Genomic DNA, 21,159 nt, shown 5'->3' with positions numbered 1-21,159 from the left:
GCGTATTTTGTAAAAACCTTTATTTTTGTCCAGATTTTTTGGTCAGTAAAACAAACAGGATTAAATTAAGCTAGTGTTGCATCTTTTCCAAGAATTGTCTCTCACCTCCTTGTCCTTGGCAGCGCCCTGCAGTGGACGAGGTGCTCCGGGAGGGTCACATCAGCCTGTCGGGCCTGCAGCTCCGTGCCCATGCCATGTTTTCTGCAGAAGGGCTGCCCCTGGGAAGTGACACTTTGGAATATGCCTGGCTGATAGATGTGCAGGCTGGGAGCCTCACAGCCAAAGTGACAGCACCACAGGTACCATCCAGAAACCAATCTGAAGTATTACCCCTCTTCCTTCTAGAACAGGCACAGTGTGGATTTCTGGAAAGCGTGTGATCTGTGCCTTGCTTTATAACTTTAAAATCTAATCATTTCTGTAAAGGGACAGCAGATGCCAAATGAGCCATTGTCAGAGTGATGTTTTAAAGCAGGAGGCAAATGAGATGATTTGTGGGAGTGTAGTATGGACATGCCTCAGGAGTAGCTGCTCACTGCATAAATTGTGCTCCTTGGTCCCACTGGAACATAATTTGCTTTCCCGGTATTGCACTTTGTTAGGTCAGTCTTAGCACTAACCCCTTTTAATTTTGCCGTTTATGTTACATTGTCTTTCCACCTAGGTGAATGACTCCAAGTTTACAATGAGCAGATGATTCTGATTTATTTCTGCTGTGGTCTGCCAGATCTTTAAAGGAGAGTTGCTTTGCCAGTGTATTCTGAGGCACAAGAAAAGTCCATACGTTCTATTAGTAGTTACTATTTGCTTTAATGATTTTTAATTTTTTAAGACACTTCTACATCTTCTTGTTCCCCTAAGAATTGGTATTTTCTAGGATTAAGCACATATTTAATTGGGAGACTTCTGCAGCAAATAAAATAAGGCATACAAGCAAGTTTAGTAACTCTAAAGAATAGATGTTTTCTTGCTGCATAGACAGACATTTGTGGTGGTACTTTGCAGAATGCTGCCACTGATTTAGATGATCTGTAGGATTTGCTCCATTGCTCTATGGTTCAAAATTAAACTTTGTTGATTCAAAGTACTCGAAGGTTAAAGAACATTTCTTAAGGCCTAATGCAACTGAAGGATTTTCTTGCTTCATAAAGCCATTTTCAATTGTATGCAATTTGTTTTTTTTTTTTAGTTGTCATCTCTTGAATTTGCTGTTTCAGGTTCATTGGCTTTTTTCCTTCCATAGTGTGATGTATTGCAGGAATTTGTGAAGGGACTACACTGAACGGAGGAGGAGAGATTTTGTGCAGGAGAGTCATAGCTAGATGAAATTCCATTCAAATTACTGCTGATTTTAAGTGCCCTTTCCTTTGGCAAGCCAAAGAAAACCCATTTCCCTCTCATAACAGAGACAGACAGTCATGAATCATTTCCTTTATGAGAGAGCTAACTATATAAAAGACTTAAATCAACAATAGGCTAATTACTAGGTCTAGCAAGAATCAGCAGTGTTTTGTTGAGCCAGTTTCCTCCTGTGCTATCTAAATGTAACTTTGCTGCTTTTTTAGAAGCAAATCTGACATTTCAGTTATGAATGGTAACGAAGTACCTTGAGCTATTCTTCATTATAAAGTTGCGGGAGCTCTGTCTTTACAATTAAGTTCTCAGCTGACTGCAAAAGCTGCAGCCTTTTATTAAGAAATAATTTTGGAAATTGTTTAGTGTCACTGTGCTTTTCCATGAGAAAGCTCAGCCTTGCATGTTGTGGTACACACAAGAATAAAAATCAACCTTGAATAGCAGGAAGGTGCTGAAGCCAGGAGGGTGTGCTGAAGCCTCCTGCACACACCCCAGCCCTTGGGGTTGTTCTCTGTTCTCCATAGAAGAGCACAAATCCATTTTGTGTGGGTGCTGATGGATGCTGTTGTTTCCTTCCAGCTTGCCTGCCTTCTGGAATGGGGGCAGACCTTTGTGTTCACGTGGTGTGCCGGGAGTTTGAGCTGGAGAGGCCCAAATCCGTCATCCTGTGCCAGCACGGCATCGACCGCCGCTTTTGTGACCCAAAGGTACCTTGTCATCCACCCCTGCTGCTCACTGGACATGCACAGGTTCTCTGGAACACTGCACAAATCCACCCAGAACATAAACAAAAGGCTCAGCCCAAAAATAAGCTCCTGATAGATGTTTATATGGTTTTTTTTCCCTTTATTCTTTCTTTTCCCTTTTCCTTCAGACCAACTCTGTGCCTGGGCCATGCCCAACGTCGGATGACTTAAAGTACACGATGACACGCTTAGCCATGGATGGAGCAGATCTGTATGTGGTAGAACATGGCTGTGCCACCAATATCAAGGTAAAAATAGTTTTCTTGACAGCAATTAAATACTTGGTTAATAGGGAGATATTCTATCAAAAGGCACAAATATGCCTGCATTGATGGCTTGCTTGCATGCAACGGATTAAGCGGAATTTCTAAAACTTTATGTGATAACAAGTCATCATGGGCTTGGCCAGGAGTAGATCAATTTGACTTCTATTTAATAATTCCATTAATTATGTTGGCAAATGTAAGGAGGAGTATATGTCTCCTTACATATTACAAAAATAAAATGGAAGCTGTGGGTTTGGTCTAAATCAATTTCAAACACCCTGGGCAATATAAATCTCAGTGTTTGTACCTGAGAGTTGATAAGAACTTCTGCTGTGAATTAATAAACCAGCAAATGGAAATGATTGATATGGATCATGTACAAGTCAGTGCTGGGTAACTCACGGTCCTCTTGTGTGAATTGAGATGTATCTTTGGTAGAGAAGGGAGAAGTGTTTGTGCCACTGCCTGACTGAATCCTTTGTTCAAGAAGGGCTGTGCAGAGAAGAGCTGATATTCTCTCCATTATCCTACTGCACAGGGAAAAAAAGGAATCATTTACTCAGTGTAGCAAAATATGTGTTTAGATACAGCTGAGTTATGGTAACAACAGCAAAGAAAGCTGCCATGCTGACATAACTGAGTAGTAATTGTGCTGTTAGTTAATAAGTACAGTTTTAAATGGTAGACTTAAAAGTCAAATTTTGGGCACGGCTTCACATTATGAGCAAGAATCTAACTAAAGGGCACTGGTAATTATTTTAAACATTTTTTAATGACGTGATATCTCATCACTTGAATGGCTTGCTGCCCTGTGGCAGTAAAAAAAAATCCTTGAGCCTCCAAATTCTTTTGAATCCAATATTAAAAAGCGCCATCATAAATATTAACAGTGTCTGTAGGCAGAAATATGAATGGCAGTATTTTCAAAGGCAGCTTAATAACCTGAACCACTCTAGAAAATTATATCCTGAATGTGTTTCATTCAAATGAAAAAAAAAAAATAAAGATTTCCTTTATAGTCTGTGACAGGGATGAGAAACAATAATTTAATATTAACCCTGTGGGTAGCTCTGCTATGGCTGGGTTATCGTTCAGCTTTTCTTGGTTTAGATTTGGCAAACTCCATCTGAAATTTGAGGTGCTTTGTGGTGACACGCTGGAGAGCCCTCAAGCTATGCAGGAAATCTGATCCAATGTCTTCAGATTATATCAAGTTTGAGGACTAAACAAGTTTGAAAGATTCAAGTTTTTTGGATTTTAGATGACAGTAAAAAAGTTGATTATTTAAGTTTTTTGAAGTTTCATGACAAGTGATTTCTGTTTTGTTTACAAAAGGATGCTTCTAAGTAATTCCTTTTTCTTGTTAGGTAAAAAGCGTCTGAGATGAATTTCTAAGCTTGCCTTCTTTTGTGTGTGTGCTGACTTGCAAATAGTACTGCTTCCCCAGAGAGAATTTTACTGAGATCTTTTTGGGCTGTAGTTTGGGATGTGTTGACTGGTTGAAGGCCACTCTTCCTTTGTTTCCCTGACAAATAGTCAGACTGCTGTTTAAATCCTGTTTCAGATGGGTGCCATACGCGTTGCAAACTGCAACCTGCACAACCAGTCTGTGGGGGAAGGCGTCAGCGCCGCCATCCAGGACCTGCAGCTCAGGCAGTACGTGGAGCAGGTGAACAGCTGCAGGACTGGCCTCCAGCCAATACTGAGGAGGGCATACTGGCTGGAAGCTGGCTCTGTCAACCTGGGCCTCATCACTGCTGACATTGCTTTAGCTGCAGATCACCCTTCTAAACACGAGGTGCAGAGGCATTTCTTGGAAACGCACGATAACCGAACCAAGAGGTGAGCCGTGTGCTCCAGGGAGGTGCATTTGAGAGGGGTACTTGTTCATCTTGCTTTCACTGAGCTTCAGCATATGGTCATGGTTTTGTTTTGCTTTCTGCTCTTCTTCCTTTTGTAGGTTGTGGTTTTTGTGGCCTGATGATAATTTGAGAAATAAGAGAAGCAAGAACAAGTGTGGCTGTCTCGGTGGTTGTCGGTTCTTCGGTGGAACCTTAACGGGACTGGATTTCTTCAAACTTGAGGAACTGACACCTTCAAGCAGCTCTGCTTTCTCAAGCACAAGTGCAGAATCTGATATGTTTTATGGACAGTCTTTACTGCAGCCAGGAGAATGGATCATCACTAAGGAGATTCCTAAAATTTTAGATGGTAAGAATGCACTGTACTGAATTTTTACTCTATTTTGCCAAAAGTATGGTTTCTTAATGTTTTGCTATTTGTACTATTTATGAATCTGATTAATGAAGTACAAATGCTTGTGCTCTTGTGGCCTGACCCCTTCTAAGAGCAGGCAGAGCTTGAGCAAGCTTTCATATGCTGGACTTTTATATTACCATGCACTTCCATGCTGAGTAAAAAGGAGATTTTTGACTTGTTCTACTTATATAGAAAGCAGCCAACTGAGACAATCTGATGTTTTGCTGACATGATTTTATTAATTTTTGTCAGGAGAACATGCTATTATGTTCATGCATTTCAAAACTAAGGCTTTTATTTAATGATTTTGATTTCAGTAGGCAGGGAAGAGTCCGCTGCAGTTACGTTATGAGATACGAACATTTTCTTTTCCTTCCTTGATCCTAGGTAAAGCAAATGGTGTCAAACGAAAAGATTGGGACTGCAGATCTGTGGGGATAGAAGTGGAAAGGAAAGCACAACACCTGAGCCTCCAAGTGCCACTGCGTTCCCACAGCTCCTCCTCCTCTTCAGAGGAAACCAGCAGCTCCAGTGCTGCCCTGCCCTTGCTTGCAGGGGAGAAGGACAGCCCCTCATCCACTACGGAGGATCACCTGGGACAGAAGGAGTTCCTGCCCAGTGCAAAAAGGGAAGATGCTCATGGAAGGTTAGTAGTCTTCTCTGGGTAGGCATGTAATTTGACTCTTGAGTGCTCTAAGATCTAAGAAATGTAAGATGTGGGAACCCAGGACATCTCTCTGGCTGTCCAGAGCGGCCAAGACCCCTGCCAGGGGGCTCAGAAGCCCTGGCACAGAGCCCAAAACACCTGTGGGTTTGATTATGACTCGTGGAGCAAATTACCAACCTTATGTGAAGAACAGCAAGCCACAGCAGTTTAGGTAGAATAATAGTGAAGTTATCACAGGGTGGAAAAATAGATTTTGGGCTTTCTAGAATGGGGGTTCAGGAGGCAAGATGAAGGGATCTGGGCATGTCCAGCCTTCCTCCTTCTTCTTCTTGGCCTCCATCTTCTGCGGTGATGTTGGCACTTTTAGATTGGTTTAGAGTAGCAGCTCACTGTCTAACACAGGTGATGGGTATTGGGAAGCAATTGTAAACATTGTACACATAGTTTTTAGTATAAAGACATAACACCGTCCCGGGGGCAGGCAGAGTGCCTGGAACTGTCCTGCTGGATGGACCTCAGCAGGGCAGGAGAAAAATTTTATGGATAAGGAACAATAAACAACCTTGAGACCAAGAACTGAAGAGCTCCGACTCATTCTTCAAGCGCTCGGGCTGGGAAAAGAGACTTTCAAAATTTCCTTGGGGTCACAGCGACCACCAAAAGATCCCAAGAGTAAGAAATTTGATTTAGCTATTTTTCAAGTGTTAATGGTGCTGCTGAAATGTTTCCTAGTTTGAATGATGATTTGGGCCTCTAATAGGGGATGGTTACCTGAGCAAGGTAGAAAATCCGGCGTGTTACCAGCACTTGTTAAATGTGCTCTCTGTATGTCTTGAGATCTCTAGCTTATCAGAGTGACCCCAAGAAAATTTTGAAGTCTCTTTTCCCAGCCCGGCACTTGAAGAAGGAGTCAGGGCTCTTCAGTTCTCAGTCTCAAGGTTGTTTATTGTTCCTTATCTATAAAATTTTTCTCCTGCCCTGCTGAGGTCCGTCCAGCAGGACAGTTCCAGGCACTCTGCCTGCCCCCGGGGCAGTGTTATGTCTTTATACTAAAAACTATGTGTACAATGTTTACAATTACTTCCCAATACCCATCACCTATGTTAGACAGTGAGCTGCTACTCTAAACCCATCTAAAAGTGCCAACATCACAGCAGAAGATGGAGGCCAAGAAGGACAAAGGCTGGACACGCCCAGATCCCTCCATCTTGCCTCCTGAACCCCTATTCTAGAGGCCCCAAAATCTACTTTTCCACCCTGTGATAACTTCACTATTGTTCTACCTAAACTGTTGTGGCTTGCTGTTCTTCACATAAGCTTGGTAATTTGCTCCATGGGTCATAATCAAACCCACAGGTGTTTTTGGGCTCTGTGCCAGGGCTTCTGAGCCTCCCCGGCAGTGGTCTTGGCTGCTCTGGACAGCCAGAGGGATGTTCTGGGTCCTGACATGTATGTGGACAAGTGACAGAGTTCAGCATGTAACCAGCATTATGAAAATAATGGCTGTGCTACTAGAGAGCCACAGAGTCACCAATTCATTTGACAGCTGCTGCAGTGCAGGAAGAGAAGCATTAGTACAGAAATAACCGAGTGTTGTGTTTCTTTGTGCTCCCAGTGTCACGGTGGAGGCTGCAGAGGGCCGGCCTGCATCCCCTGGCCCCCAGGAGAGGCCTGTGGGCCAGTCCCCCATGAGGTCCCCCCTGAAGCGCCAGGCGTCCGTGTGCTCGGCGCGGCTGGGCAGCACCAAGAGCCTCACGGCCGCCTTCTACGGGGACAAGCAGCCCGTGCCCGTGGGAGTGCAGTTCAGCAGCGATGTGTCCCGCAGCGATGAGAACGTCCTGGACTCCCCAAAGCAGAGGAGGAGCTTTGGCTCCTTCCCCTACACGCCCTCAGCTGATTCCAACTCCTTCCACCAGTACCGCTCCATGGATTCCAGCATGTCCATGGCGGACAGCGAGGCGTATTTTTCAGCTGCTGAAGAGTTTGAGCCAATAAGCAGTGATGAAGGTCCAGGGACCTATCCAGGGAGGAAGAAGAGAAAAAAGCAAGCTCAGAAAGCTGAATACAGTAGGGGGTCTATTTATCACAGCGTGGAAGGACCCTTAACAAGCACAATCCACAGAGAAATCAGTCAAGATATGAAAACGTTGCCAATTAAGACTCATCCTTCGCAGGCTTCATTTGTTTCAGCTCTGGGAGGAGATGATGAGCACGCTGACAACATGTACGTCCTGGACTCTGAGAAGACGGTGGAACGGGAGCAAATCACTTCCCAGCAGCCTGTAATGGCATGTTACCAAAATTACCTGACACAGTTCCAGGTGATCAACTGGTCAGTAAAGCATCCAACCAACAAAAGAACTTCCAAATCCTCATTGCATCGCCCTTTGGACCTTGACACGCCAACAAGTGAAGAAAGTTCCTCATCCTTTGAGCAACTTTCTGTCCCAACTTTTAAGGTATGGAGGAGTAGAGAAAGGAATAAGAATTCAAAATAACTTAAAATGGCTTAGTACCAGTTGTGTGAATACGATAGAAAAAACTTGAAATTCCTTTGCTTTTAGTTAAAGAATACCTTGAATTTCTAGCTTCACATCATGGGGCTGTGTGGCTGGAAGGTTGTGGGCAAAAAAAGGAGTTAGAATTCTGTGGATGTGTGTTCTGAATTACCATTGTTGCACTTAAAAATGCTGTCTGTTGAATGATATGCAGCTGGAGGACATTTATGTGAGTTTTGTTTAAAATACATTATACAGAACTGCGATAGCAGTACATTTAATACTGATAAAGTATACTTCAGGCTCTCAGTGCTTTATTTCAAAATTAAATTGCAACTCAGATTTAGGAAATGATTTTTTTTAAGTGACCTGAGCATACATGCTTAAGGAAGGAGATGAACTGAAATGTATGAAAAATAATGGAAATGACTTGATAGAAAACAGGTGATTGAGTTCTGGAACTGAATTTGTTATCATTTTGCAGAAAAGGTTTGTGTTGATGCAAACCTTATGTAGATTAGTATTTGAAGGGGGTTTTTTAGAAGCAATAAATCAATGTTTATGTAAAAGCAGTGTAATCTGATTTTTCAAGGAATTTAAAAAGCAAACCTAGGAGTTCCTGTATCCTATACTGGAGAATCTGTTTCTAAGTGTTCGTTTAACAAAAACAGTTTCAAGGGGAATTTTTCAAGATCCCTTGGTTGGGGTTTTTATTGTATATGGAAGGAATGTAATAATCTTCTTTGCACTTGTATCTTAGATTGTTAAACAGGGTCTCACAGCGAATTCTCTACTGGACAGAGGCATGCAGCTCACAGGATCAACATCTAAGTAAGTTGAACACATCATGTATGCTACGTTGTTAGCATATCTTTCAAGAGTAAGATTTTCATGATACTCTTGTGAAATATTTTGCCTCCTGCTAGCCCTTTCAAAATTTGATTTACAGCAGTAGTTTTCAGTACCAGATCAATTTCAGAACAGGTCATTCTATTATGAAATATTTGGGTTTGGTCAAACAGAAAGTACCCAGTGCAAGCATTAAATTATGTCACATGTATGTTTTCAAGATTATCCATGGTGATTTCATTTAGATGATTTTGGAGGTGCTAATGCAAGTGTCCATTTCATTGCCAGAAGCTTAACTTGAATTGAAGGGTGATTGTATTTTTGTACTTTCTAAGATATACAGGAGAAGAGAATTGCTGTTACGTGGGTTTCATTAAGAGTTAAAATGATACCAGAACACTTTTGTGTTTGTTTTTGCAAAGCCTGGTCACTGATGTGTGTTTGACTTGTCTAGCACACCTTATACTCCCTTGGATAAGAAGTCTGCAGAGAACACAGATGATGAAACAATAACAGAGGAATGGACCTTGGATCACCCGGTCTTCCAGACGCGCACAACGGCCATCGTGGAAGTAAAAGGAACTGTAGATGTAGTTCTGACTCCTCTTGTAGCAGAGGCACTGGATAGGTAATTTTATTTTAATGGCACTAAAAATTGTCTAAAATCACAGCTGTTCTGCTCAGTAAGGGCTTAGGTAAAAGGATTGAACAGCGTGCCTGATGGAACAGCAGGGCCTGGTGCCCGTCAGATGTAATTCTGCATTTCCTGTGAGGTGGCTGGAGCAGTGGGAAGTGCCCTTTGTGTCTGTCAGTGCTTGGTTTTCCTCTGTAGTGTTAATTGCACGTGGCTGATGGTGAAACTGGGAGTTTCAATGGTCTCTTGTGTCTCTGTTCCCCTCCCAGGTACATCGAGGCTATGGTGCACTGCGCCAGCTCCCGGCACCCGGCAGCAATCGTGGATGACCTGCACTGCAAAGTCCTGAGGGATGCTGTGCAGAACAGCAAGACCAGCTTCTCAGAAAATGTGAGGGAAAAACCAAGGGAATCCACAGAGATCTGAGGGAATGCTCATTTCTGTATCTTACTTAGAAAGTATTTTAACTGAATTTAGTGTTTTCAGATGTAAAGCTAAAATGATAGCTATATGAATTTGGAATGCATACTTACATGCATTTTCATAATCAACTCTTACATACTGTCTTTCATTGTCCAGAAATCTTTTACAGGATTGAAGTTTTTCTGGTTTGGATGGTCTAGAGTAATTTAAATCAGATGAAATCACACATTCTGTTCTTTGAAATTACTATAGCTGGTATTCTTAAGTATTACATTCATCTCAGTGAGATGTTACTTATTATTTTATAGTAGTTAGGGAGAGCTTTGCAAGTGCCTGTGGGGTTTTTTTGCAGTTCATCTGAGACCTTAAAAAATTAATTTAACTTAAATAGAATTGTGTGGTAGCTCTACAGAATTAGGTGTTCTTTCTGTCCATGGTAATGACCATATTTATGTTTTATGGTTTCTTAGACTTCACAGTATAGTGGACACTAATAACTTGTTTCATAGTAAGTTGTCAGATATAGCTTACGTGTGTAGAATTCCAACTTCAGCTGAAGTCTGGTTGTTAAAGTTTACTGCCGAATGGCACTGCTGCCCTTATGGTTTTAGACCTACTGTACCTCTAAGTGCTGCAGCCTTTATTCTGGAAATCATGGTAAATTGCCTAAAATCAAGTCAGAATCTATTTCTGCTTCAGTGCTAATAAAATATCCTGTTACTCCTCTGCTCAGCAGCTTTTTTTTTTTTGAGTTTGTGCTAATAAATTTTTTCTCCCCTCTTCAAGTTGTCTTCGAAGCAAGACATCAGAGGAACAAAAATAGACACCACCACAACAGGAACAACAAACCAGGGACCAGCACAGACCAATCTCTCACTTAAGCAAGATAATGTGACAATTAAAGGTCTTCAGGCCAATGTTACAGTTCCAAAGGTAATCACTTTTTTTTAAGCTTATCAGTGGAAAAGTGCCTCACAAAGTTTTGTTCATTTTGGATCCCTGTTTGTTCCCCGAAAGCTGAAGTGAAGCTGTCCATTTGTGCTAGAGAACTAAAGTTTTGAATTTTGGAACTGCTTAATTTTATGATGGTAGACATGCAGTTGTTAAATGTCAGTCACCATAGGGGTAACTGGCTGCCATGTCTTAAAATTATCTTCTGGGTGTCAGGGTTTTGTTTTTTTTTTACTGAAAGTATAAGACAAGGTTCTATCAGAAATGAGTGATGAATGTAACATGCTTTTCTAAATGTCTTTACTCTTTGATGGAATTCTGTGTGCAGGTGAACCTGTGTTTGCTACAAGCATCTGTGGATGAATCCCCAGGAGTTTCTTCCAGCAAAACCGTGACTCACGTTTCCCTGGTAGCTTTGTGTTTTGATAGAATTGCCACTCAAGTTCGTATGAACAGGTAAGAGCAGTACATGTCACTATTTGTCAGAAACTTCAGACATGTTTATGTCATTGTTTTTGTTTGTCTTGAGGTTTTCTTAATTGCTTTTTCCTCCCTGATATTGTAAAGGGGTATAGTTGAGGAGACTTCGAACAATGCAGAAGCTGGGAGGAATTCTGTCACATTCGATCGCTACATCCAAACCAGCAAAATGCAGCCCCAGTCTTCTGGCTCACTGAGATCCAATTCTGGAGCAGAAAAAGGAAAAGAAATTGCTGCTAAATTGAATATCCATCGTGTTCATGGACAGCTTAGAGGTCTTGATACAACAGGTATTGAACAATATTCAAATGTGGAAATGTCAGTTTTCATAGAAGCAAGTAGTTACAGGTGGTGTTGATCTTGTAGTTTGATTGTAGGTTTTTTATCAACATGGATGAAAAGCTACTTGCACCCAGAGCTTTTGCACATATTTGAAAAAGAAGTTTGGGATGAATTATTATTCCACTAAGTGCTAGATTTAAATTTAGGCAAACTAAAAGCTGTCAAGACAAACTTGTAAGCAGTTTGTGTGGCTGATGTGTTGCCCTGTAAATGTTGACCTGCACTGATGGAATTTGACGCCTGAGCTCCCTTCCTCCCAGCTAATCTCTTTTCAGCTACCATTTCTTGTCACCTTTTGTAGGGAATGAATTACACTTTTTTGCTTTCTTACTGTATTCTAACACTTTCAATAATTGCCTGTTGTGCTAGAAATTTCAGCATGACAACCTGTAAATTTTATAACTGTAACAACTCTAAAGCTGAAAATGAGATCTACCCAATTGACTTCCTTGTAGTTTGTGTTAAGGAAATGCCTTCAGGAAGCCATGAGTTAAATTTTGCTATATCTCTTGATCCTGGAAAAACTAACCAGGAAAAAATGACCAAAAGTAGAGGCTGGTTTTGTTGAACTGCTTCAATTTTGATGGAATCTACACCAGTTTTGACTCTGTTCCATAAGGAGCAGGAGTCTTCAGACATGAGGAAGTACTCTGTAAAGCCAAGAGGATTGAAAAATGCACACTAAATAAATAAACAACAGAAAATGCCACTGCTGTGCAAAGATGAGTGAGCAAATGAAATTGGAGGAAAACAAAAACAAAGAACACTACAATGGTTACCTCCCTTTTTTCTTAGTTATAGATGGAATCTTAGCAGTAGTATCCTGTGTCAGGTATGCCACAGACATTCAAGAGGGCCAATTTTGGGGTTCTAACCAAGAAAAGTCATCATGCTCTGTTTAAAAGGTTTGAGAAGAGCCTTTCTAAGGATCTTAGCGTCTCATGTTTACTTCAAAAGTGGGTGCAGTTACAAATGGCAAATTGGAGGCAGGGAGTAAGGCTTAGAAGGGATATAATGTGACTCAGTGTAGTTCTTTTCCTGAGGTATTTGATACTTAGGTATAAAGTGATTTAAAATACTGCTCAGTCCTTGGTTTTGGTTTTTTTTCAAGTTTAAAAATTATCCTGCCCACGTTAACAGACCAGGAGCAAGGCTTTTTTGCCCTCTTTTTGTGCTTCTTTTTCTTGCTTGTGTTTCAGGTTTAAGCTTTTTCATTCTTTTTTTTCCTCCCCTCCTGTTTGAGGAATACTAAAGGGATAACTCCCACAAAACACTCTAAACTTCAGAGAGCTTTTGCAAGTTGTAAAGTTGTTCCATTGTGGAGCAAAATAGTAAATATTTATTTATCTATTTATTTTCACAGATATTGGAACTTGTGCAATAACAGCCATTCCTTTTGGGAAATCAAAAGTTCTTTTTACTTTGGAAGAGTTGGATGAGTTCACTTTTGTGGATGAGACAGACCAACAAGCTGTTCCTGATGTAGCTCGAATTGGTCCTAGTCAAGAGAAGTGGGGTTGGATAATGTTTGAGTGTGGAATTGAAAATTTAACTATAAAAGGTAAAGCTTTTCTTGTGTGTTGTTTTTCTTTTTATGAGATTAGTGACAGTTCTGTAGATAGGTCTTCTGGCTTAGCAATTATTTGATTAGAAATTGTTAAATCTGGGTGATGCTGAATAGTACATCTCTGTGGTAAACAAATTTGCTAGGTTATACAATAAAGACATTTTTAGTTGTAAGTACCACTAATAATAGTATATGAAATAATTTCATGTAGACTGGTTTTATGAGTTTCTGAACTTAGGGTTGAAATTGATGCTTTCACTCAGCACTCAAATCCTCACCTTACCCACAGGAAGTGCATTATAGAGCCAGAGTTTTGCTCTGGGAGGGGAAGGCTAGTTACAAAAAGTAAAAAAAAAAAACCCACCTAGTATATGTGTGTTTTCTATCATCGGAGTTACTTTTTTTTCAGAGAATAATATTTTAAAAGTCTTTATGTGAGTACTCTTCATCTACTTGTGGTAGAAGCTCAAAAGGATCAGAAGCTTGAAATTGTAGTGCTAAGTTGTTGAATAAAATGGTAATGCATCTTGTTGAACTAAAATCCTGTGCATTTCCCTCCTTAAGCACAGATCTTCTCTGTGGGCCATAACTTGGAGCTGTTTGTGTGCTGCCAACCTTTACAGTCTGGGTATTTTTACAGGGGGAAGACAGTCTGGGGCAGTGTTGTATAACACATTTGGAGTCATGGGCAAATCAAGGGACACTGAGAGAGGTGGATTGCTTGCATCAAACAACTCTTCAGACTCCCCCACTGGCAGTGGCTACAACACTGATGTGTCTGAAGATAACCTCCCTTGTGACAGAATAAGTCCCTCTTCAGATATTAATGGAAATTCCGTTTCAGATGAGCAGGTATGTTCAAGCTGGGTAGAAATCATTAGTCACTCATCCTGTTTGCTTAGACACTAAACTTCCAGCTTTCTGCAGAGTTCCTTGGGAGGATTAGCATTAATTTATTTTGCTTTGCCTAAATGCCTGTGAAAAAAAATAAAAAATTGAGCATGTATGGTATGTTAGCAGCTTTCAGTGTAATAATTTTGGAAGTCAATTTCCCTTCTAACTTCATGATTTCCTTGTTTTTGAAGGATGAAGGTGTTGAATCAGATGATCTGAAAAAAGATATCCCCTTGATGCCTCCTCCCCCTGACTCCTGCAGCATGAAGTTGACAATCAAAGAAATTTGGTTTAGTTTTGCAGCTCCCACCAATGTGCGCTCCCCAGCCCATATATATTCAAGGTATGATTTTACCTGATATAAAAGAGGGAAATGGCAGTTCTGCTTTGTTAAATTGCATTTGTATTTGGTAGGTTTTGAATGGAATTTGAAGCTTTGGAGATGATAATTTTTTTTGCGTATATCACAGTAAGACTTGCTTCAGTTTTTTATTGTAGTAATTTCTGTGGAAGTGCTGCTAGAAAATTCTTACAACAAAATCAAAAGAACAAAAAATGAGGGGTAAAAAAGCCAAATGAAACAAAAAGCCCTCAGCTTCTGGTGAGGTGGAAATATATGAGGGAGAAAGGCAGGGGAAGGTGTTTTAAACTAACAGAGTTAGTTGAAATGCCAGTAACTAACAGAGTAGATGAAATGCCAGTGAAGAGAGCAGCTCTTCTTTGTGCTTTTGGTATTCAACTGGATATCATGCATGATCTGACTGCCATTGCAGTATAAAGTTCAAGATGGGTATTTCTAAGACAGTTTTTCACATCATGTATGTAGAATAAGCCAAATATTTCAGTCTGTCAGTATAAAGCCATGAGTTAGAAAATACTCTGCTGGTACTCTTGCCTCAGCCCTTTAGCAAAAGTCCTTCATGACATGTAGCACTTCAGTGGGATTCAGTCAGTGATGAGCATTTCAAGCCAGTAGGATTTCAGTAGGGAATACAAATGGGAAAAGGAAAGGAATAGCAGTAGCAAAAGTGGGAAGAATCATGAGTGTGTGAGTGAGTAAAACAGAAATTGCCTCAGGTACTTTTTGCCAGTTCTTGCTTTCTGGGCAGTGAGTCTGTGTTTATTACTTTGCATCAATGTCCCACCTATATGACTGTCATTGATAAGAGTGCCAGAAAATGCTGCTCATTGCTGCTGCTGCCTGTGAACACCCCTTTCTCTTTTTGTCTCCACAGGCAGCTGAACCTCCTGAGCACTGCAACACCTGCAGTTGGTGCTTGGCTTGTTCCCATTGATCAAGTGAAGTCGTCATTAAATAAGCTGGAAACTGAAGGAACCCTGCGAATCTGTGCTGTTATGGGGTGCATTATGACAGAAGCTCTAGAGGTAAATGAGCTTTATAAAGTCAATGAGAACTATCAGAACAAGACAGTGTGATAGGTAAAATGTAGTTTTTGGAATTCTGGATGTTTTCACTGGCAGACTTAGAGCATCTATTGTGAGCCTTTGGAATTGGTCCAAGAGTTCACAAAACCTGTGGTTTTTGTACCCAGTCTGAATTTCAGAGCCAAGTCTCATGCTTCTTACACAGGAGTGCATCTCTGGGTAAAATAAGAGTAAGAAGTATGGCTGTGGTGCCTGGTATATTTTATGAAGGATTTTTGTTTGCTGTTGGTTGGATTGGCACCATCTAGTGGGAAGATTTGGACGTGATGGCCACACTGAGATCCTGTCTTGCATAGTGACATGGATGACCTAAGAGTGTTGCTGATTTTCTGCTCTACTCAAAAATTATCCTTTGCAGCAGTCTCTTATTCCTACGTCCCTTCCTGTTTCTTCTTCCTACCCTCTTTGTAGCATTAAACCAAATTTTAACAAGTGCCTGTTTTGTCTTTAGCTAGGAATAAACTGTTTCTTCAAAAATTGCATACATGTCTGTTAGTCTAGATGCAATTTATAAGGCCTGCAATTTGAATCCAGGCTTCTCTTTTATTGCTTCATATATATAAATATGCATCCAGAATTATTTTTCACATGCAGTATTTAAATTAAGGTGGGTACCCATGAGGCAAATCCTTGTTGCAGAAGCGCAAAACGAGGTTAGACCTTTGTCTCATAGATGAAATCTTGTCATTGATGCTCTGTTTGCAAGTATGTTCATATGCTGAAAATGTTTTTATTTTAATCCAGAATAAAAGTGTGCACTTCCCTCTGAGAAGCAAGTACAACAGGCTTACCAAAGTGGCTCGTTTCTTGCAAGAAAATCCCTCTTGTTTACTCTGTAATATATTGCACCATTACCTTCATCAAGCAAATTACTCCATTATTGAGGATGCCACTATGGTGAGTTACCCAGGAAAACTGCAAATATCTCAGTCCTTTAGTTTCAAATATGCCAAATTCTAATATCTTAAATTTGGCAACAGTTTGAGGAAGGTTAACAAACAAGAAAATGTAAGCAAGACTTGAAAAGTGATAAGGAGATATTGTTTCATTTTATTTTCTTTGATATCTGCTATTTTTCTTATGACCTGTATATATGCATAATGTTTATCAATTTATTTTATTGCTAAGTATGTGAGATGATAAACCAAAAAGGCATGCCTTTAAAACTGTATAGGCCTTTTGTATCAGATTTTATTCCCTCTCTATCATAGTTCAATGGCCTTTTGATAAGATTTCATTTTTCATAGTTTTAAAATTGAATGAGTCTCAATTACTGAGGCAAGTGCATGAACTGGTTAGTTTATTCCAAATTCTCTCCTTGGAACTAGTTGTCATGTTTTCTAGAAACACTGGGGTAATGCAGACAGTTTAAGAAAGGAACTAGAATTGCACAAACTTTAGGGTTTAAGAATCTAATATTTTTCTTGATGGCTTTAGAGTGTTCATTTCTAGATTGTAGTGGGAAATAGTTATTTGAACAAACATCAGGCAGAAGGGAGGAGTGTTTATTCCTGATTTTGTGTCATTTTCATAATCCAATTCCACAGCTGTCAGATTTAAACACTTTGGTTTTCAGCATATTCAGCTGAGAGCCAGTGATCAGGAGTAGCACAGTTTGTGGCACAAATAGCACAGTTTGACTTGTGGTCAAAATGCCAAGCTTCTGTTTTCTTTAGGACAATTCAGTGATGTAATCAAAACAATCCCTTTATTTGGCCTCAAATTGATGTTCCTAATTCACTGCTTATGAACAATTGAAAAAACAATCTTTTTAATTTCAGTTCTGTTTGTACAGAGTTGCTATGAATCTTAGCCCATAGTTCAGAGCCTGATAATTACTCAAGTGCTTTTAGCTTCATATTTAACAAACCTGCTTCCTGTTGTGTATTTTTGGTCCCTTGGGCTAGATCCTCAGGTCATGTAGATAAATGTATTTACTGTGATGAATGAAGCTGTAATTTTTTATCTCTCAGCTCCTTGGCTTCTTGCTTGATGTGTTACGGTGCCAGCATGTTTGTCATAAGCCTCTTAAGTATAGAGATTTAAGAGAGCTTTGACTTTTTCTCCCCTCCAGTTTACTTCAAAATGCTGTGATATGAATTTTTAATATATAATTTTTTTTTTTTATTTAAAGAGTGATGGTCTTCCTGCCTTAGTGACCTTAAAGAAAGGTCTGGTTGCCTTAGCAAGGCAGTGGATGAAGTTCATTGTGGTCACCCCAGCCTTTAAAGGAGTCAGCTTGCACAGACCAACCCAGCCAATGAAGCTGCAGCCAAATGCCAGCCATGAGCATGAGGATGGCCTTGGCTTGGACAATGGAGGGGGATTGCAGAGTGACACAAGTGCTGATGGAGCAGAGTTTGAATTTGATGCAGGTATTTTCATGTTTTTTTCCCCATAAGAATTCACAGGGACAAGCAGCTCCTCTCAGACGTTTCTATCATCTTTACTTTCAATGCTTGTTACATTATAGTCTCCTTACAATTATCAAGCTTCTCTTTTTATATCACCTTCATTCTGAAGCTGCTGCTAACAATGATAATTATAGTATTACAATAATTAGTGATTGTTCAGGGAAAAACAAAACAGGAGACTTCTCTTTCTTCACGTCTTTTGTCTTTTTTCCCCGCACAAAATAAATCAACTTAATTATTTACTACCTTTCACTCAAAAGCCAGGCAGCAGTTAGCAGCTTTAAGAGAGCAAAGATATTTGTGTGAGAAACTTGTGTGTAATCATACAGTATAAAGGAAATTTTTGCCCCCTTCTGTCAAGTACTTGCTTTGATTAGGCAGAAACACTTGGATTATTGAACAAAACCCAGCACACCCCTGTCTGAGGTGTTCTTATTTGTCTGTGAATCAGACAGCACTGTGTAGGTGTGTGCCAGCACTTGGGAGTTCATGACTGCTTGTAGATAAATGTGCCTGATGCTAGATAGATTTGGAGAACCAAGATGATCTAAATGAGGACAAGTGTTTGCTTGGTGCAGCTACTGTGAGCGAGCACACGATGCTGCTGGAAGGAACAGCCAACCGCCCTCCCCCTGCCAGCGCCTCCTCCGGGCCTGTCACCGGTGCTGAGATCATGAGGAAGCTGTCCAAGACTCACACCCACAGTGATTCTGTGCTGAAAATCAAGGTGAGTGCACAGGGCTGCTCACCAGGGCAAAGGAGGGGTGTAGCTGGCCTGTTCAGGAGCAGTTCTGTAGCTGCAGATGGGTAAATGCATGCAAGAAGTTACTATAGCACGTGGAAGGGGTGCTCCTGACCTTACAGAAGGGATGCTCCAGCAGTTGGTCTGTATTCTTCATCTGTTCTTTGTTTTCTTGCCAACTAACTTCCTGTGCATCATTTAAGGATGTGCCCTAACCTTTGCAGCTTTTGATCTTTTATTTATGGCAGCACAAACAAGGATTTAACTGTCATGGTACAAAATCAAAGACTGGCAAAGCTCTCCAGTAACTTGTACTGAAATTGTGCTCCGACCTTATATTCAGACCAAATATTACTTTGTTTTTGCTGTTTCCACAGTACTTCATTCATTTCTTTGTTTTCTGCTCACAGGGCATCCATCCATATCATTCCCTGAGTTACACCAGTGGAGATACAGCTACAGATTCACCAGTGCACGTTGGCCGCTCCGGAATGGGAGTCAGGGAAAGCCCAAGGAAGGAAAGTCTGCTCAGCTATCTCACTGGGAGCTTTCCTAGCCTGCACAATCTGTTGGAAGGGACTCCTCAAAGAAGTTCAACTGCTGTTAAAAGTAGTTCTTTAACAAGAACAGGTAGGATGTAGCATAAAAAAGTATGATGTAGCATAATTTCTTAGTCTTTTTGAAAGAGTAAGGAAACAACCATTTTGCATTTGTTTTTTAACCTTTTGAGTAGCTCAAAAAAGAGCTAAAACTAATATTTCAGTACTGTAGGTTGCATATGATAAATTCAAGACTTAGTCATGGTTTATGAAAATGTTCATTTTCCATGAATATTTTTGAAGCTTGAAGCATTGACGTGTTTATGCTCTGTGTTATTTTTCAGAGTGTATTGTTATCAGTTTTTCTTTATATGTAAATGGCATACTGTATTTGATACTGTATTTTCTCTAAACCTCTCTCCTTTGCTGTCAGGGACTGAAATATTGTTCAGAAAAAAAGGTATTTTGGTTTCTTCATGACTCCTTTCCTCTAATTAATGGTAGAAATGAGCAAGTGCAAAGCCATGTGTAGTGCAACATCCATTAGTGCCACTTGTAACTTCTGTGGTAGTGCTGTTTGACACATAATTTAGTGGAATAAACCTGGAGAATTAGGTTTATTTTTATAGTCTATAGATGTTGGCAGTGAAATCATGCCACGTTCCTTGTTTTTGCTGACTTGGAAGCAAGAAATGCTGAAGTTTCTGCTTTACCTTCACAGGAAACACTGTGGCCACAGACATGTTGTCTGAGCACCCTTTGCTGTCTGAGCCCTCCTCTGTGAGTTTCTATAACTGGATGTCCAACGCCGTGGGCAACAGGGGAAGCGTCGTGCAGGAAAGCCCAGCCACCAAGTCTGGGCACAACAGCCTTCCAACAGGTATTGCTAATTTGCAGCTGAGTTCCACGTGGTTCTGGGCTGGCTGTGCCTGTGTTTGCCACTTTCTGACTGAAAGGAATTTGAGGGAGTGATTTATGATCAACAGGGCTTAATTGGTTCCAAGTATTACTTGTGGGACTTCGCAGCAACCTGGAAAATGAAAAGATGGGATTTAAGCAAAACTGATGTTTTCTATTGCCTCACCCTGCCTCCAAAAATTTAGCTTTTTCTTGCATTTGGCACTGTCAGTGTAGCTGCCAAAGCAATGTGTAGCTGCCAAAACTTAAACCATAAAATCATCTTGTGTTGCCAAGTTCCTTCATTTTGTTGGCTATTTTGGATCTAATTTGCATATGCTTATTTTGTGATTTGTGCATTGGAATCCTTGCTCTTTCTCAGTTCAGTTTTGAGACTAAACATGTTTTGGAAGTAACTTAGGGATGGGTTAACTTGTGTAAGGGAGTAAAGAAAAAATATGTTTCTCAAAGTCATAGGTGTATTAAAGAAGCAGGTGTAACAATTTATTGCAGCTCATTTCTTTTTCTCCTTGGCCTGTCATCATTCAGATTTTTCAATGTGTGTCTTAATTTTTGTTTTCGCTAACACTACACTGGAATCTTTTTTCTGTTACTACTCCTTCAACTGTGCTATATTAATCTTAGGCAATAACAAGTTGTTTCAGTTTGTTTTTAATATTGAACCAACAGTCTGATCCTACAAAAATCCTCGTGCTGTACATATTGCTGTACATATTGAACTCTTGTGGTTCCTTTGTAAACTGCAATGTGTTTCTCTGCAGAAAGACTTTCCAAATTTGAGTTGGACAATCTCTACCTGTTCCAGCAATATCAGGCTGTTTCTTTATCCTGGATGCCACCTTTGTGAGGTTACAGACCTCGCTGTGGCTTGTTTATCTGTGTAAATAATCTTGCTGAATTTATCAAGTCGGTGGTGTAAGATTTGCTGTGGTGTTAGTGTTCCATGGGTATTTATTTTCCAGGTGTGGCACCCAATCTTCCTACCATCCCCTCTGCTTCAGACTTCAACACAGTCCTGTCCAGCGACCAGAACACCCTGGATGGCACCCACTCACAGCACAGCACCAGCCAGGATGACATTGCAGGAGTAGAAGAGGGCAACCAGGGCTTTCCTGCTGTCCAGCTGGCAGATGCCCAGGTAACTGGGGTTGCACGTGACCAGATGGTG

At 40.5% G+C, this 21,159-nt stretch overlaps 1 protein-coding gene across 1 annotated transcript in view; it reads left to right on the top strand.

The window, feature by feature from the left end:
• Positions 1 to 21,159, top strand: part of BLTP1 (bridge-like lipid transfer protein family member 1) — an 87,769-nt gene that overhangs the window by 33,302 nt on the left and 33,308 nt on the right. Inside the window, 24 exon segments of the mRNA XM_036381680.2 lie at positions 123 to 299; positions 1,936 to 1,969; positions 1,972 to 2,063; positions 2,231 to 2,350; positions 3,933 to 4,210; positions 4,329 to 4,579; positions 5,015 to 5,273; positions 6,910 to 7,753; positions 8,553 to 8,623; positions 9,096 to 9,269; positions 9,545 to 9,665; positions 10,485 to 10,631; positions 10,978 to 11,105; positions 11,217 to 11,419; positions 12,835 to 13,032; positions 13,679 to 13,890; positions 14,124 to 14,275; positions 15,168 to 15,318; positions 16,123 to 16,275; positions 17,513 to 17,753; positions 18,371 to 18,519; positions 18,945 to 19,164; positions 19,795 to 19,953; positions 20,954 to 21,129. Coding sequence (XP_036237573.1) covers positions 123 to 299; positions 1,936 to 1,969; positions 1,972 to 2,063; positions 2,231 to 2,350; positions 3,933 to 4,210; positions 4,329 to 4,579; positions 5,015 to 5,273; positions 6,910 to 7,753; positions 8,553 to 8,623; positions 9,096 to 9,269; positions 9,545 to 9,665; positions 10,485 to 10,631; positions 10,978 to 11,105; positions 11,217 to 11,419; positions 12,835 to 13,032; positions 13,679 to 13,890; positions 14,124 to 14,275; positions 15,168 to 15,318; positions 16,123 to 16,275; positions 17,513 to 17,753; positions 18,371 to 18,519; positions 18,945 to 19,164; positions 19,795 to 19,953; positions 20,954 to 21,129 — 4,710 coding nt within the window.

Source organism: Molothrus ater, chromosome 4, assembly GCF_012460135.2.
Source record: "Molothrus ater isolate BHLD 08-10-18 breed brown headed cowbird chromosome 4, BPBGC_Mater_1.1, whole genome shotgun sequence".
NCBI lineage: Eukaryota > Metazoa > Chordata > Aves > Passeriformes > Icteridae > Molothrus > Molothrus ater.
This window is presented reverse-complemented; position numbering and strand designations above follow the sequence as displayed.